Below are 17,445 nucleotides of genomic sequence, written 5' to 3'. Positions count from 1 at the left end.
ATAATTATGAGCTCACTCATCCATCTAGGACATCCAAGCGAAAAAGTATTGTGTATTACTCACTTCACCTGAAATGCTGCACAAAAACTCGGCTTTCCGTGAAGATCTCAATGCAATCATGCCATCAATCGACAAGCTCATTATTGATGAGGCACACTGCATTGATCAGTGGGGTGCTGACTTTCGGCCAGACTACGCGACTCTTGGCGACCTTTGTTCATTTTTTTCCTAAATCTGTTCCTTTCCTTGCCACCTCTGCCACCCTTACTCCCAGCGCTCTGTCATCAACCATGACCTCCCTCCATCTTCACGGCACAAGCACATACATACTGAACCTCGGCAATGACCGACCAAATGTCACAATGGAGCTTCGGACTATGCGTGGCAATGTGTGGAACCCGGAGAACCTCTATGATATTTGGCAGGAGGCACTGGGAGGATGCATTCAACGTTGTATGGTGTTTGTCAATGAGACAAAAACTGCCCAGATCCTGTGCCACATCATCTGCAAGGGCTTGCCTGAGTGCCGTAGAGGGGAAGTTGACTCGTATTTTGCGCTCCGAGGCCCAAAGACCAAACTACACATCATGGAGCAGTTTAGGAAGGGGAAGGTGAATGTCTTGTTCACTACAGAGGCTGCTGGAATGGTGCGTGTTCACTCATTCCATGTTGCATTTCATTCACTAACCAATACTCGCATACTCATATACCATAGGGTTGTGATATTCCTGATGTGAAGATAGTCGTACAGTTTGGAGCCCCGAAGACACTAGCTATTTGGGTTCAACGTGCTGGCCATGCTGGTCGATCTCCACTTATACAGGCACGAGCAATTTTGCTCTTTGAACCATCTGCCTTCCAGATGCGCAAGAAACGAGGCCTGAAGGCAAGCCAGGGCATCCATAGTGCTGAGGCTATGGTAGCATCTGGCAACGAGCCAGATCCAGCTGAACTCTGCAACAATATGGGTTCTTTGGTTCAGCCACACACCCATGTGCATGAAGACGATGCTGAAGATAGCAACAGTGAGGGTTCTGATGACAATGGAGATGATTACCCCACTATGGCGACTGCTACCAATACCACCGCCCCACATTCAAACACCGTCATTCCCATTTCAACCCCAAAAATTCAAAATAGCAACTTAAATACACCGAATGATTCAAACCAGTATGAGTGGCAAAAGAAAATCGATGATGACCTTCATGCCTTCTATTGCACATCAACATGCCGGCGGAAATGGTTGGACCAATACTTTGGGAATCCAATGGGGCCTAGGTGTAAGTTGAAACCTCATTTCCTTTCCAGACATGTTACTGACTAGTTGACTTGTAGGTATTACAGGTGAATGCTGCGATGTTGTATGAAACATGGACAAGTTCAGCAACAGACATTGGAGGCTGTATCCCCAAACCCTTCCCCTCAGAAGAATTCACGGAAACTTGGTATGAATTCCAAGCCCCAACCAACATCTCCCTCCCCTGCAACCCAGAGGTCTCCGCTGCGGCCTCGACCCCCTGTTGTTTCTCCCACAGACTGTGCCTCTGAGCCGTCCCCTGTTCAACCCATCAGTCTCAGAGGGAAGACCAAACGACAAACACGCCATGATGAGGACCACCGCCGGCAAGCTGAGCAGGCACTTCAGAAGTGGCGCACAATCACGTGGCAATCCCACTACCGTTTACACCATTTCCAGGCCGTTGATCTGCTTCCCGAGGCAATCCTCAAGTGGATAGCCCTCCACAAGGCCTGGAAAACTGTAGCAGATCTTCAGAAAGTTTGGCCAATGGCGGAGATTCATGGGATGGAGGTTCTCAACAATCTGGCGGAAATAGACAATCAATATGACACTGAGCTGCGCGAACGCAAAGAGGCAAAGAAACAGGAGACAAGGATGTGGAATGAGCAGAAACAAATTGAGAAACAGCTGGAGAAACGAGCTCGTGAGCAAGAGAGTGCAGTCCATGCCACTGCCACCAGAGTTTATGTTTCACAGAATCAGCCACCACGCAGTTTCTTTTCTCCACACACTCCAGCAGTACTGAACAGCCCTTCAGTGCCATCATCCCCCTCGATTTTTGTCTTTCCTCAGACACCGAATACTGGTGGTGGATCCACATACACTGCATATCGCGACATTGTGAACACACCTCCAAGTACGTCCCCTTTTTCTTAATTCCAAACATAGGTAGCTTATCAAGGATGCCAATTATAAACAGGGCCAACCACTTTGTACCAATATGCACAGCCAAGCTATTCTTTGATCCAACCCCCCGCATATCGGCCATTCCCATCCCTCCCCCCCATTGGCCCTTTGTCACCTCACTCGTTACCACTGCCTAGTTTTTCTCCGATGTCAGTGGGCCCTCAGTGGCTGAGAGCAGAACCATCAAGTCCCAGTCCTGACCCGACCCCGACCCCGACCCCGACCCGACTTCCGGACCTCCACCCTCTTCACCTCCGGAGTCATAACCTACCGCTGCCGTTCCGATACTCACCCTCGGTCCTGGCAACACACCTCCTCCTTACATCTCCGACCCTATCTCCGTCCGCTCCGATACTCACCTTCAGACCTGACTACTCTTCTTTCCACCACTCCTTCTCCCTTACCTTTCCCCTCTCTCCTCCCTCTGCTACTCCTCCGCCACCCTTCCACCAAGTTACGACCTTCCACCGCTGTTCCGTACTTCGCACTCGGACACCGCTCGTACCTTACTCCGAGCCTCCGTCATAGTCCCTACCTCAGACTTTGACTCCACCTCGGTCTTAGTCCATTGCATTGGTGACCTCATACTACGTAAACACCATTGCCAATATCCCTCGGACTTTCAACCCCGCCTCCGTAACCTCCGTAACCTCCGCAACCCCCAAGCTTCACAGATCGCCTTCGGCACTCTCGCCACTTGTAATGTATTTCTCGCGTTTTCCCCTCATCCCTATTTGGACTACTGCTTCTTCCTATTCTAGCCAGTTAGTCATCATCCCCACTTCCCCTCATCCTCCTGCCCCTCTGGGCCTCGCCCTCCCTACCTCCTTTCGGACGTATCACAGTGTCAGGGACTCGTCCGGGGTCGAGGGGGTCCGGGTATAACGTCCGGGACCGAGAGCCTGGCGGGGGGCGGATCGGGCGTGCGTACTGACAGGCCCGATGTGGGACAGCGGTCCCTGGCCACTTAGACTGAAGTGGAAAGTTGTTATTATTATTAAAGGAGAAATATTGTACTACTTACCTGAAGTGGAAAGTTGAGAAGAAGGCTACTTCTTCGGTTCCCACTTCAGGTTCGTTTATATACATGCGGCTTGGATCACATGACGGGTGCCACGTCACCCTCGCACACAGCCGTAACCACCCGGGTGTCTCCGTGGGAGATCCCGAGGGTATCCAGTGCAGGCGCGCGTGCTGGGCACAGCGGGAAGTCGCCCGAGGTGCCCGGGCCAGGTACATGGTGGGCGCGCTGCAGATGGGTCAGTTGTACATTGATACAGAGAAAGTCGTCCGTGTAGAATAAAGAGAGAATAAAGGAGAAGTAAGATAAGGAGAAACTGAGGAGGGGAGGATGAGGGGGAAGAAGGGAAAGGGGGAGGAGGTAAGGAGGGGTGGACCGGCGGGGTACCGGGTCAGGTTGGGCCGGGTGGAGCCGGGTCAGGCGGGTGTGCCCTGACACACAGGTCCTGCCTTTGTCAGGGGACAACTCCTGGGTCCCCATGACCCTCCCCTATGGTCCACAGCCTGACCTATGAACAGCCCTATCCAGGGCAACAACTACTGTGGGTCAGAGATGATATATAGAAGAGAGGCAAGTATATACAACTTGCCTACTGTGGGTCAGAGATGAGAAGGAAGTTAACTTCTCATCTTCCCACAGTGGCCACAATACATCGAAAACTTCCGGAGATATCCGGAAGTCACATGAGACCCGAGACCCGAGGTCCGGGCCATCCGGCCGCACTGAGCGTCCGGCACAGGGCACGCGCGGGGAGTGCAACAGCCGGGTGCGGTTGCGGGTGCGGGTGTGGATGCAGGTATGGGCTAGGTCAGGGTGTATGCCCTGACAGCCTTATGACCTTCGGTACCGCTCCGCTCCCTCTACCCTTTGTTCCCGTTTGGACATCTTCGTTCCGATTCGGTTACCCTTTGTTTTCCTTGTGCTTTTGCCCCTTCCATTATATATATCGGCGCTTGTACATACTCGTTTTGGTTTAGTCCGAAATCGACCTGAAATGCCCCCTAGAGACTTCCTGCTCACCTACTGTGAAATTAAGGACCAAATGGACAAACAGCAATGGCACAGCACTCCGCTTGAGTCGCTGAGGCCAAGGTCCCTCTACGCTAAGTCTCCGATTCCACTCCGGAGTCGTCTGTTTCCGCCCGGTTCTAACAATGATTGTAAGTGCAGTCCCGCTTGAGAAACAGGATTGATTGCTGATCCTTTGAGAGTAGACATTTTCACGTTGATTTATATTGTCATACAGCAAGAGTACGCCACCATTGTTTGCTGTTGGACTTGCAAGCTGCTGAACAAGCTCTAGCTGTCGCTTGCCAATAATATCAATTGCTCTTGAGGACCATGAATAGCTCATGCTAATCCCAAGAGCATGAAAGGCATCAAAGAGCCAAACCGGGACACCATTTGCACGCATGTCCAGTGACAAAAGTTGCTGAAGCTGGCAATATTCATTTGAGGAACAGTATGCTGCAGCTGATACCATCATGAGGATGGTCTGGTGTAGAGTGAAATTATAAGTGATTTGCAAGCATTGGTGGAACTGCGCCTGCTCACCATGTTGGGGGATTTTGTCCTATTTTCCAGCACTTGCCTCTTCAGCCACGCTATGTTTTGCAGGATGCTCCAAACAGTATGTGCATTATCCTGAATGATCTTAATCATATCTATGGGATTAAACTTGATAATATGTTCTAGTTCAAACCCAGACTTGTTTGACTCTAGGTACTTTTTGATGCAGTCCATTTCCCTCCACGCTTGTTCATTTACATTGTTGATAGCCCACTCCAACATATCCTTCCGTGCGCGGCCATATCCATGGCCCCTATGTCTTTTTCTCCACCTGTCTAGAATATCTGGGAGATTATCATAGCATATCAGGCTAGCACGTTCAGCGCTTATCAACTGGTCCTCTGCCACATCTTTGGATTCAGTTCTAAAGCTGATGAAATCTACCAGGAGACCCAATGTGAGGCCTGCTTCCTGGATTCCTTTGAGAGCTTGTACGACTGCCATTGTCTGAATGCTTGTCAGGGCACACCCGCCTGACCCGGGTCCACCCGGACCCACCCAGCCACACCACACCCTCTCCTTTCCCCCTCCTCCCTCTCTCCCTCTTTCTCCTCCCCCTCTTTCTTCTCCTTTCTTTATTTCATTCTTCCCATCTTTCTCTTTCTGTTTATTCCTTCTATCCACATGGACCACTTTCCTCTGTATCAATGTACCATTGACCCGTCTGGCCCACACACCCCAGACGGCTTCCCACTGTGCCCAGCACGTGCACATGCAGCGGACGCTGTAACGGGTCTATCGCCTAGACTCAAGACAGAGAGAAGGGGGAGGGTGGTAGTGTGTGCGGGTGTGGTTCGTTGGGCCGGGTTTTGGTCCGTGGGTGCTACTGAGTCTGCAAAAACCTCAAACAAACACTCACCTATGTCTCTCTTGGACGTCAAGGCTGAGTATTATGATGTGAGGGGTCTTAGACGTGAGCAACTAGCTCAGAGGGGGCGTTAGGGTCGTGGATGGCATCTTTGCCACTGGATGCAACTTATGCTTGTCCCTTCACGGGTCTATTCAATACTCACTTGTTATGTACAAGCTGTTATCTAGTTTATATATGTTGGAAATGGAATGAATGGACTGGGGAAATGTAAACAGGCCGTTAGGCAACCGTAAATGATGAATATCCAATTGGGAACAAAGAAACAATAAAAGAAATATGAATGAATGGGGAAAATGTGACAATGGGTCCGAAATGGGAATTGTGAAAATTAACTCCGCAACAGTTCGCCACAGCGCCCGCCTATCCTCCCGTCAGCAATCTCCTCGTCTCCAGCTTTCCAACGAGCCCTTATTCATCCCAATTGGTGCAGTGGTTCTTGAGATGTGGAGAGGGGGTGAAATTGGCGGCGTGGTTGGGCGTGGGAATTTTGCTTGGGGTTGTCAGGAATGATGGGGAAAATAAGGAAAAATAAGGAATGAGTGTATGGAGTGTTGGATAGTGATAGAATGAGCATCAGGAGTGTCAGCGGGTATGTAGTGGGTGTTTGTGGCCAAATTCCGCAGAATCCGACTTTTTGCGGTACACGGAGTTGTCCCCACAACAACGCTCTCAGGATCCCCCACGGGGACACCCAGATGGCCGCGGCTGTCTCCAAGGATGACATGGCACTCGTCATATGACTCAAGCCGCATGTACATAAATGTACCTGAAGTGGGAACCAAAGAAGTAACCTTCTTCTCACATTCTCCACTTCAGGTAAGTAGTATAGTTTCCCCTTTTAATAATAATAACACATTCTCCACTTCAGTCTGAGTGGCCAGGGACTGCCATCCCTTCCCAGACCTGCCAGTATGCATACCCAGTTCACACCCCCCGAGGGCCTCTCTGCTGGGCGATACATCCAGACCCCCTCTACCCTGGACGCATCCCTGACAATGCTCTCATTATCGGACAGATAATCATGGTGAGCCTCCTGTTGGAGGAACCGTGTGCTATGAGGGTACTCCAGCGGAGTTAACCTGAACAGCCACGTTCCTGCGTTAGCGTGGGAATATTCTGGGAGAGCAACTCGCCCAGAATCCACCATGTGACTGCTTAGTCACAACACCTTCTTTTGCCTATTTTGGACTAACCCGTGCCAGGCCACGGACATATTCATTCATTTGAATTCATTTCCTTTTCCCTCAGTTCTTCACGCATATTGGCTGAGACTGAGGTTAGTTAGTTACATTCCCTCATTGCTTTATCATTGTAACTTATATTATGTATATTACCTCTAGTCATTACTCATAGGTAATATATCCAGTTCTTCACGCATATTGGCTGAGACTGAGTCATTACTCATAGTCCAGCTCCGAGATCATAAGTCGCTCATCAACAGGTTATGAGCCCAGAGCGCTCAAAGATCTCAAACCAAAGAACTCCCGCTTCGGATTCCAATATGGACTATAACGCTTTTGATTGCATTACTAGAAACTCCGGATCACTCAGACATGATGGTTCAAATTGGGAGTTTTGGAAGTATCGCATGGAGCTCATACTAAAGAAGCGGAAATTGCTTACTCTCGCGGAAGGAGAAAGGAAGCGGCCAGACCCTACCATCCCTGACAACACTGCTTCAACATCTTTACCTCCTCAATCACCGCTTGATCAATGGGATGATGACAACGGAACTATTCTACATATAGTTACAAAGTCCGTTGATAACAAACTCAAATCCCTACTGGAGGGACTAACATCGGCAGCCGAAGCTTGGAGCCGATTAACAACCCATTTCAAAACTCGCACCCATTCCACTACCAGCCATACCACACAATCCCCTATTCCATCTCAGGATAATTCACGGACTTCAAGGAAGTCGCCCCTGAGTCATAAACCGAAGTCAGCCAACTCCACGTCAAAATCTTCCGAGAGGCCGAAGTGCCTAAATTGTCGAAAATTCGGACATGTGGTGGAAGTATGTTGGGCTGAAGGGGGTGGAGCTGAAGGAGTCAGCCCAAAGAGGAAGAAGTCGAAGGGACAGGGAACTGGTGAAAGGTCTGAAGGATTAGCCTGGACGACAAGACAAGATTGGAAACAATCTGAGACTCACCAAACCTATACTGCACACTCGGATGAGGACACTCTCCGCACTCGCAGAAGTTCCCGACATATCCATTTCATCATCGACTCCGGAGCATCGTCACATATGACAAATGATGCCTCCCATTATTCCTCTTTCCATAAACTTGAAACCCCGACTCCGATATGGGTAGCCGATAATCGCTTTATTGAGGCCAGCGGCATCGGAAATATCATCGGAAAGGTCCACCTGAATGGGAGAGACAAATCAGTAACATTCCGAAATGTTTTATACGCACCTGAACTCCGAGATCCCCTGCTATCGACCACAAAGCTTTGTGATGCAGGAATAAACACGATTTTCAACAAGGAGGGTGCAACACTGATCCGATATAGAAAACCGCTAGCAAAGGCCAGCAGAAGTGGGAACATATGTCCACTTTTGGTGGATGTCGGAAAAGCTGAAGATGCGCACTCAGCTTCAGACAACGATGCCGGGTTTACCCAAACTGGCAACTATGAACATGCGCAGGTGAAGGTTGATTTTAGGGAAGGGGGAATATGGAAATGGCGAGTAGGTGATAAACCTATGGGCATCGCAGGATGTCAGAATGGTGATTTAAGGGGGAATAAAGGTGCAAAAGTTGGGTACAACGCACCACAAATCACCAAACCAACCGAAACTCGCCCATCTGTCCATCACAAATCATCCCAATCGACATCCGGGGCTTGTGTGAAGCAGCCCATCACCTCAGAAAACTTTCCCCATCGATTGAATCGCTCGAACTCCAGTAAATCGTCCGTTACCTCGGATGTTGGTCCTAAAGTGGAATTGGGCGGAAATAGCCCAAAGGACCATTCAGATTTGATGCGAGAGGCTTGCATGAGGCAGCCTATGACCACTGGTTCTACCCCCCGTCGTCCTAATCGCCAGAACCAAAGAAAAATGTCCAGTGGGTCAGACACAGACACCGGAGTGGACTCAAGCCCGAAGTATGCAAGACATTTCCCCGAAACATCTTCAACGGCATCTTCAGTGGGCGAAATCGAAATGAGTCCTTCCGTGGGCGATATGAATGAGGACGACAAGCCGTTATTGTCACCCCCAACGGCAAAGAACAGCGATGAAGTTTTGCCATCGGCTGTAGACTCGCGGCCTGACGATATTGAGCGAATGGAAGAGAATGTGAATGAGTGGAAGAGAGGGATATGGATATGGGAAGGAGTAGAGAGAGAATCTAAGGGCGTTAGAAGACGTCAGAACGGCGATTTAGAGGGGGAGAAAGGTGCTGAGACTCATGAGAGTGAAATAAGCGCACCGGAAATCACCAAATCGACCAAAACTCGCCCATCCAACCTCCAAATTCCATCAAAATTGATGCCAAGCACTCGCGCGAATCAGCGCATCACTACAACATCCAGTTCGCATCGACAAAGCTGCTCAGATGCGAGTAAATCATCCACTAGTTTGGATGTTGGTCCCAGAATGAAATCGGGCGAAAATGGCCCAGAGGACCACTTAAACACACCAGATTCGACGCGACAGGCTAGCACACTAGAGCCTGAGACTATCCAGTCCATCCACCGTCGATTAGATCGCAAGAGGCGATCAGTTTCGTCTGTCATTTTGGATAAAAGTTGCGGGGCAGATTCAAGCGCGGGCCTATCGGACTCATCTGAAGTGCCGAAACCGAGGCTAAGAGCGTGCACAAAACAGCCCATCGCCATAGATCTCAGACACCATCGATTCTATCGCCAGAAACCCAAGGAGTCCTCAAGTGGATGTTGTGAAAACCCAAAAATGGACTCAAGCGCGAAGTGCCAAAGTCATTCCTCAACGGAAATCGAAATGGCAACTTCAGTGGGCGCTAAAGGCGATGATGGCGAGCTATTTGGCACATCCTTGACGGCGAAAGACAGCGATGATGATATTCCATCGGCTGTAGAACCGCTGTCCGACCACAGCGAGAGAATGAGGCAATTTGCTGCCTCGGATTGGTTTGACGAGATTCTCGAAGGATATGGAATTGGAAAGGAAAGAGAGGGAACCGACGGCGAAGATGAAGCAGGAATGAGCCCTAAGGATAAGGGTTATGGTCAGAATGATGACGCTTCAAGGGGGAAATTAGAGGTTAATGAAGGCAAGGTCGCACCTGTGCCAACCTCGTGGAATCGCCATATTCATCCCACAACAAATACTCTGATCCCTGATCAGGATCGATCTTCCACATTCACTCCATTATCCAAACCATTCCAAACATCCGGATCGACAGCGATGATGCCGGATCCGCGAACACTGGCTTGCCATGTCAACGGCAGCCTGCCCATCCGCCCCTATCCAATCCCGAAAGAGAAATCGACGTCGTACTTGAAGGGAAGGGCCATGAAGGCCAAGGATCTATCAGAGGATGATCATTCAGTGGGCGAAGAAATCATGGATGGAGCGAAATTGACACACCGATTGACAAGAGACAAGAAACCCGCACCGCATACAACCGGAGACCCTCAGAGTCGTCGAGGGGAGACAAGATTGAGGGAAACCTCAAACCGGGGAGCAAAGATCGTCGAGATCAATGCGGAATGTCGATCGAAAACACCGATCAGTGCGCGAATGCGCAAGGGCCGAGTTAGATTTGCTGAAAAGCAGAATCAGTAGGCCGATCCACGGGGATAACAGCTTAAGGCTGTTTGAGGGTGAATGAAGATGCTCACCGATTTCAAACCCCGTTTTATCTTTTATCTTTTATCTTGCTTTTTGTTGTTTCTTCGACAACGTCTCACATTGGACTTGTGTGATCTGGGCGTCCATTTTTTGGATAGCAGGATTTCAGCTTATTGCTAACAATGACTCTGGAGGAGCCATTGGAAACTCACCTGGACTAGTTCCAGTGGGCGCACACGTAGTGGGCGTGTTGGAGGAACCGTGTGCTATGAGGGTACTCCAGCGGAGTTAACCTGAACAGCCACGTTCCTGCGTTAGCGTGGGAATATTCTGGGAGAGCAACTCGCCCAGAATCCACCATGTGACTGCTTAGTCACAACACCTTCTTTTGCCTATTTTGGACTAACCCGTGCCAGGCCACGGACATATTCATTCATTTGAATTCATTTCCTTTTCCCTCAGTTCTTCACGCATATTGGCTGAGACTGAGGTTAGTTAGTTACATTCCCTCATTGCTTTATCATTGTAACTTATATTATGTATATTACCTCTAGTCATTACTCATAGGTAATATATCCAGTTCTTCACGCATATTGGCTGAGACTGAGTCATTACTCATAGTCCAGCTCCGAGATCATAAGTCGCTCATCAACACCTCCAAGCCTGGATACTGCTTGGCAAAAGTGGGGAGTTGGGCAGGAATGGGGGAAGAATTGCTGGGGGTCGGGGAACCATCTGAAGCAATGCTGGGTGCTGGCGATTCACTACGGCTGTTCATGGTGGGGAGACAGAGAACTTTTAAGGGATCCAATCACTAATATTGCTGGATGTTTTGGGTACCACCCTATGCCTATATCTATAATATAGTACATTCTGGGTCCTGTCTATAGTATCAGTACATTTTAACAAGTTAGGTGACATGAAAAAACAGAGAAACAGTGGGTTCCAGCTCAGGTTTCGAGTCAGGGAATGTCATGTGCAACTGGAAAGTGGAATCGAGGTACGAAATCCACCAGACTCTCTGGTGGGCGACTCGAGAATGGTTTTTTCATCCGCTTTGGCACACACAAACACCAACACAACACAACACATCAATTCAATGCCCCTATGGTCACGCGCAGCCCACCAGAGAGTCTGGCACCGAGACTAATGCATATTAGCTGAGACTGAGGTTAGTTACATTCCTTTATTACTATTTCCTTTACTATTGTAACTTAATATTAGCTGAGACTCAGCTTCCCGCTTATAGTCCAGCTCCGAGATCATAAGTCGCTCATCAACACTCTCTCCATCATTCACCCATCACTTCTCATCATGCCCCCTTTACTGCCCACTTGTGCATACCTTGCACACTGTTGCCATTTTGAACAATAACAACTCGACCGGCACTGATGCCAAGGTTAATATAATAAATTATGTTGCCAGCGGGGAGACATAAGTGAATGTAAATAAGAAAATGAACAAAGAAAATATGCGAAACTTGTGAAGATGTTGTCGACAACGGCAGCGGCGATGACGACGGATCGGAAGACGACGCCGGCAATACATTTGACGTATTGTAATTGAAAGAATTGGTCACGGGCACCCCAGAGCTTCTCGGGCCCTTCGGGCCCCTCCGTAAAAGCTTTTGCATGTAAGTACTGGTACACCGGTACTGCGATCAGGTGATGAGTAATAGGTGGTACAACCTCTCGTCAGCTCCGGACAAGAGTCTGCGAGCGATCAATTCATCATCTAACGTACTTCAACCTCAATCGAATGTTGGTCTTCACTGCTCAAACAAACACTCTTCCCCACTTCTAAGCTGAGAGAGAGAGAGTGCGCACGCGAGAGAGAAGAGATGATGATCTTCACTGCGCTTTTACAACTTCTTCTTGCCTACATCGGTGTCATCGCTGCCGCCCCTGCATCACCATTCGAAGCTAACCAAGGTCTTGCCAGCCTGGGGAACAGCTTAATAGCTAATCATAACAATGGTGGCGCGGGTCCAACCCTCGATGCTGAACTTTGGGGTCATATCCACTTCATCTACCAACTGATCCGGCCCCATCCTATCAACGTTACTGAGGGGGTCAGAGTCAACATTAGGTTTCTCGGGTATGTTTCCTTTTCTTTTCTTTTTCAAGGACACCTTAAACCGATTTCGTGGCTGACTCATTTCTTGGCTGCGCGATTAGTGGGACGTGGAGAGATACGAACGGACGGTTGATTGCCATAGTTCTTCCTGGTATTGGAGGAGATGAAGGATATACTGATAAGGCAGGAGTATTCCACGTAGGTTAGTCGATGCTTTTTCCTTTCCTCCAAGTCCCTCCGTCGAACGTTGAATTTTTTTTTTTTGCATTTGCCATACATATAAGATATTCGACAAACCGTTCGATTCGTGAGTGATGGAAGGTTCGGTTACGTACAGTTAACAGGCTACAAGATTGGTAACTACGCCAGTACCGTCGTGTCAGTCGTTTCTACATTCTGGGAGGGGGGGGGGGGAAGTTCGTCGTAACTAAAATTCTGTTTGTTTACAGATCCATCGAGACGGACTCGGCCGCTAACCTCAAATTCAACAACCGGATCATATACTCCCTCGGTACATTCTCCAAGACTGGCGTGTCAGCTCCTATTTGGGCACTGGTGAGTTCCATTCATCAATCGGTCCCCTCCCGTGCGCAACTCCTTTTTACTCATGAACATCCCCTTTTTTTCCCTGCTCTGTAATTAGGGACCATCTGCACCTCCCAAGATTAACGATGAAGTGGTTGAGAAGTGAACGACTGTTGGTTCTTAATACTTTTTTCCCTCACGACGATTCGAGCAACGTTTTTCTTTTTTTTTGCTTCCCCCTTGTTGCATGTTCCAAATTACTGTAAGGGTTTCATGATTGACTGTACTGCCGGCCGCTATATATTGCATGTATGCATGCAGGTCGACGACACGGATGAATCGCCCATCATGCAATGGCAATGGCCGTAGTTAGATCATGTAAATCACTATCAACGAATTGCGGTTGCACTAATTAACCTGCCCAGCTAAGTGAGTGACCTTGTAGGTATATATGGCCCCGGTCGATATTACAGTATAACCCACCAAAACCAATGTGCCAAGCTAGGCCTGTCGTATCTGCACTCGGGACGTTCCTTCCAAGGGACTACTAATTTTTTTTACGATTGCACTCAAATCAATGGATAACGTTGACGTTGACTAATGGATATTTTTTTACACGAGCACAGAAGTGCAATTTGGAACAAGTACGACGGGCAAACAAACAAAAGAAAGAAAGAAAGAAACACTGCCCAAGATTGTCACGGGCCGGACACGAGCCCTGCGTCATAAACGGACGTTCACTCTTTCTTCACTTAGGCGGGAGTGCAGGCGGTCCCTATTATGAAGGGGGGAAAAAGGATTTAGTCACCGAACAACAAAAAAAAAACAAAAAAAAAGCAGGTAACAGGGGGAAGACCCGATTTCGACTCACCACCGCCCAGATAGGAGCTGACACGCCGGTACTGGAGAAGTTACCAAGGGAATACAAAATTTGGTTGTTCCATTTGAGGTTATCGGCCGAGTCTGTCTCAACGGATCTGACATTCGGGTCAAAAAAAGAAAAGAAAAGAAAAGCCAGGTCAGGTCAGCTGCGGGAATGTTGTGAAAAGAAGAAACGATGTGAGTGAGAACTGACAAGATGGCAGGACCGAGATTTCCAAGTCTGAAACCTTTCAATTGGACGTAACCGTATCTTCCATCGCTCACGAACTGTATGGTTTGTCGAACATCTATTATAAATGGAAATGTCAATTCACAGTCCATCGGTGGTGGAATTACTAGAGAGCAAATTGAACTAACCTAGATGGAATACTGGAGGCTTTACGGTATCAAAGTACCCTTGTTCTCCACCGATACCAGGAAGAATTTTGGCAAATACTTTGCCATGCGGATCCGTCCAATTCCCTCTGTGTATAGAAACTCAGCAACTCTAAACAAGATTCACTTATATCCGACATACCCGAGAAACCTGACGTTGACTCTTCGCCCCTCAGTAACGTTGATAAAATGGATTTCACCCGGTGGACTGAACTGGTAATTGAAGTTTAGGTATCCCCAAAGTTGATATGGGGGGGCGCCATTAGACAACAGCTCGGGAAAGTTGTTCCCAACGAGACCATTGTCAACCTCGAATGGCGAAGGGGCGGTAGAGATAAGACCGATGTATGCAAGAGCTTGTAAAATGGTAGAGAAGATCATCACGCTCTCTCTCTCTCTTTCTCGATCGCGGAGCTTAGGGGAGGAAGTGAAAGGAAAGAGAATGAACTATATATAAGAAAACATCCAGAGGAGTTTGGCAGAACGATGAATTCGGAATTTGGAATTTGGTCTCGGAGACCCTCCTCCGGAGCTGATGACTCGGAGGAGGAGGGTCAACCCTTCAACCAAAAGAAAAATGTAAATCCAAAAGCAGGCACAGCTGATTCGCGTGATCAAGTCCCACGACTCCGTTTTTTATGCACATGTAATGCCAATGGTGACAACAACCTCCATAGCACTTCGGGGTTGTTGTTTCTCTCACCCTTCCCTTGTGTAGAGTACGATGGAGGGGGTGGGTCAAGGCTGACTGTACCGTTCGCTTGCATGTCCAGTCAACTTGCACGCAGGGCTGCCACAGAGCGGGCACAGAGTGCAACGATGATAACTCGAAGTGGAGAACGCAATTTGATAATTGAGACATATTTATTCTTTACATAATTCAATGCAGATCGGAACCGCTCCCGAACGCCAAAAAAGTTGAAGGGTCTTACTGAAGCTATACTAGTTAAGTAGAGGCTACGTCAACTGAAGCCACCTGTTCATCTGCTTCTCTAGGAAAAACCCCTGTGTTGACCAATTGACTATAACGGACTCCCCACCGGGCTTACATAATTGGCTGTTTATTACCGGAAAGAGTTTGTGCCAATTCCCTACAGTAAGTCCGTAGGAATGAATTTATGAGTAATAATCGGGCGAACCCCGCTCTTTTCCACCTCCGAATCTGACAGTGAGCGCTGTGTCGCATAGCCTCTTGTGTACAATACTCAGCACCCAAGCGAATGTTCCTGTTCGGCTGCTGACCTCCGATTGCATGTACGACCCGAAGCTGATCTCAGGATGTCATCGGACCTCTATCACAGCAAATGCCTCATCATTCCACTCCAACATGCAAGCGTTCCTGTTTGGTTGGTGGCCCTCTGCATCTTCAGGCTGCACTCACAGCACAAAGCTTTATCAGTGAGCATCGTCTTTCCTGGCAATCGCAGGGTATCTTTTGCCTGCCTATCTCCGTACTTTTCTGCGTAATAGGGCGTTTCCCGTTCACCAGTTGTGTGCAGAGGATGATAACCCGAGACCGTGGCCAGGATCGATTGCGCTCCATGACCAATTTGGTTCGGCCCCAAACATGGTGGGGAGTCGCCTTTCTTCCGACGTACTGTACACGACACATGCAAATGCAGCACCCGTGACGCACAACGTCTTCCATGGCCGTCTGGTTCAATATTGAGCACGAATGGAACGCTTTTCCTTCGTCCCTTTCGAACTGAGCTGAAGCCGTGAACCTGTCACTGAGCTCGCGATTCTCATGCGATGACTCGTTCGATATGGCTTAGAACCGATCCTTAATATAATCTTACCTATAAATGTCAGCGGTTCTCGTGAAGCCGGGACAATGGCATGCCGATCGACATCCCCTAAGTATCCGATACTATCGTACTTCCCCACGTCCTCACGGATGTTGGCTCTATAATTATTTCTGGTCTCATGAGGATTTGACTAGGTTCCAGACTAGACGACGCTGAAAGAACAATGGAGGGGGGGGGGGGGGATTTTCTTTCCTTAAACGATTCGGAGGATTTCTAGCCCATTCTCGCATCTACCCCAACTTCACTCTCAGCGCTCGAACCTTCCAAACACGACTTTCGATCATTCTCTCGCCGTAAATTGGTGTCATCAGCCCGGCTCTACTCCAGTCTGCCCGGGAAAAGAGTACTGACTCGTGGCTCGTATTAGCTTTAACACGTTTACCCACCTCTTCGTTCTGCTTCCGTGAGGGCCCGAGTCCGGCGAAGGCTCGAAAGAGAGAGCCGGACTTTGTGCATGGCACAAATTCCAGTCGTGGGGGGTGGGGGGTTGTTCCCACGAAACGTCGTCTAAGTTCTAATTGTTGCCACGCACCCAGCCCGCTTCTACAACATCCCACTCTCAACATTGGGCTTTAAGATCTTGGGGCCTTCCGGCCTCGTTGCGTTGTTCGAATTCTCCAGTGTTTGACTGATTATGGTCTTCCCTTTTTTTTTCCATTGCCTACTGTTTCTCTCTGTTTACTACCACCACGACGTACTCCCCCTGCCCCCTGCGCCAATGTCAAGATGCCGATGCCTTCTCTAATCACTATGTTTACTGCCTGACAAGGGGGCATTGAGAAAAACTCTCGCCGTCCCTCCGATATTTTATACTGCAAACGAGGCTTCTGTAATCGATTCTTTCTATCCTCTTCGAGATGAACACTCAAACCGGCTCCGAATTCGTTCTGAAATTAATTCCTAATGGAAAGCTCCAACGATTTAGATCGTTTTGGTACGCATCGAGTAAATCGAGAAACACCGTTCCATGCTGAGGAAAGGGAGGATCGAAAGAGATGCCTGATGGGAAGAATCCGATGGACCATGGATCGAACGGTGGGAAGGTCTGATGACATGATGGCGTAATTCCCCCTTCCCTTGTAGGTGGAAACTCTTGCTGGGCTGGTCCCTTGCTGTTGAATGCGTGCTTGGAGTGAAGAGACTCGGTATGGGACCTATTCATTGAGCAGCAGCCTTATATATCTACCCTAGTTGGAATGTGGACTAGATCGAACTTATTTTTATGGTGATAGCTTACTGTGCATTATATTCTATTATCAGGTCGCTTGACGATTCCATCCACTGCATGTACGTGGATCGAGGGTCGTATATACTGGGTGTCCCAGAAAG

At 48.7% G+C, this 17,445-nt stretch overlaps 1 protein-coding gene across 1 annotated transcript; it reads left to right on the top strand.

Moving 5' to 3' along the window:
* Positions 1-7,255: 7,255 nt before the first annotated feature.
* On the top strand, positions 7,256-7,975 carry EI90DRAFT_2945073 (uncharacterized protein; the record flags this gene model as incomplete). Its single annotated transcript, XM_039055320.1, has 1 exon — positions 7,256-7,975. A coding segment is annotated over one exon (720 nt), but the record flags the coding sequence as incomplete, so codon positions are not given.
* Positions 7,976-17,445: the final 9,470 nt, after the last annotated feature.

Source organism: Cantharellus anzutake (genome assembly GCF_015039405.1).
Source record: "Cantharellus anzutake strain C23 chromosome Unknown EI90scaffold_121, whole genome shotgun sequence".
In the NCBI taxonomy this organism is placed as follows: domain Eukaryota; kingdom Fungi; phylum Basidiomycota; class Agaricomycetes; order Cantharellales; family Hydnaceae; genus Cantharellus; species Cantharellus anzutake.
Note: the sequence above shows the minus strand (reverse complement) of the source record. Positions and strands in the feature narration are given on the sequence as shown.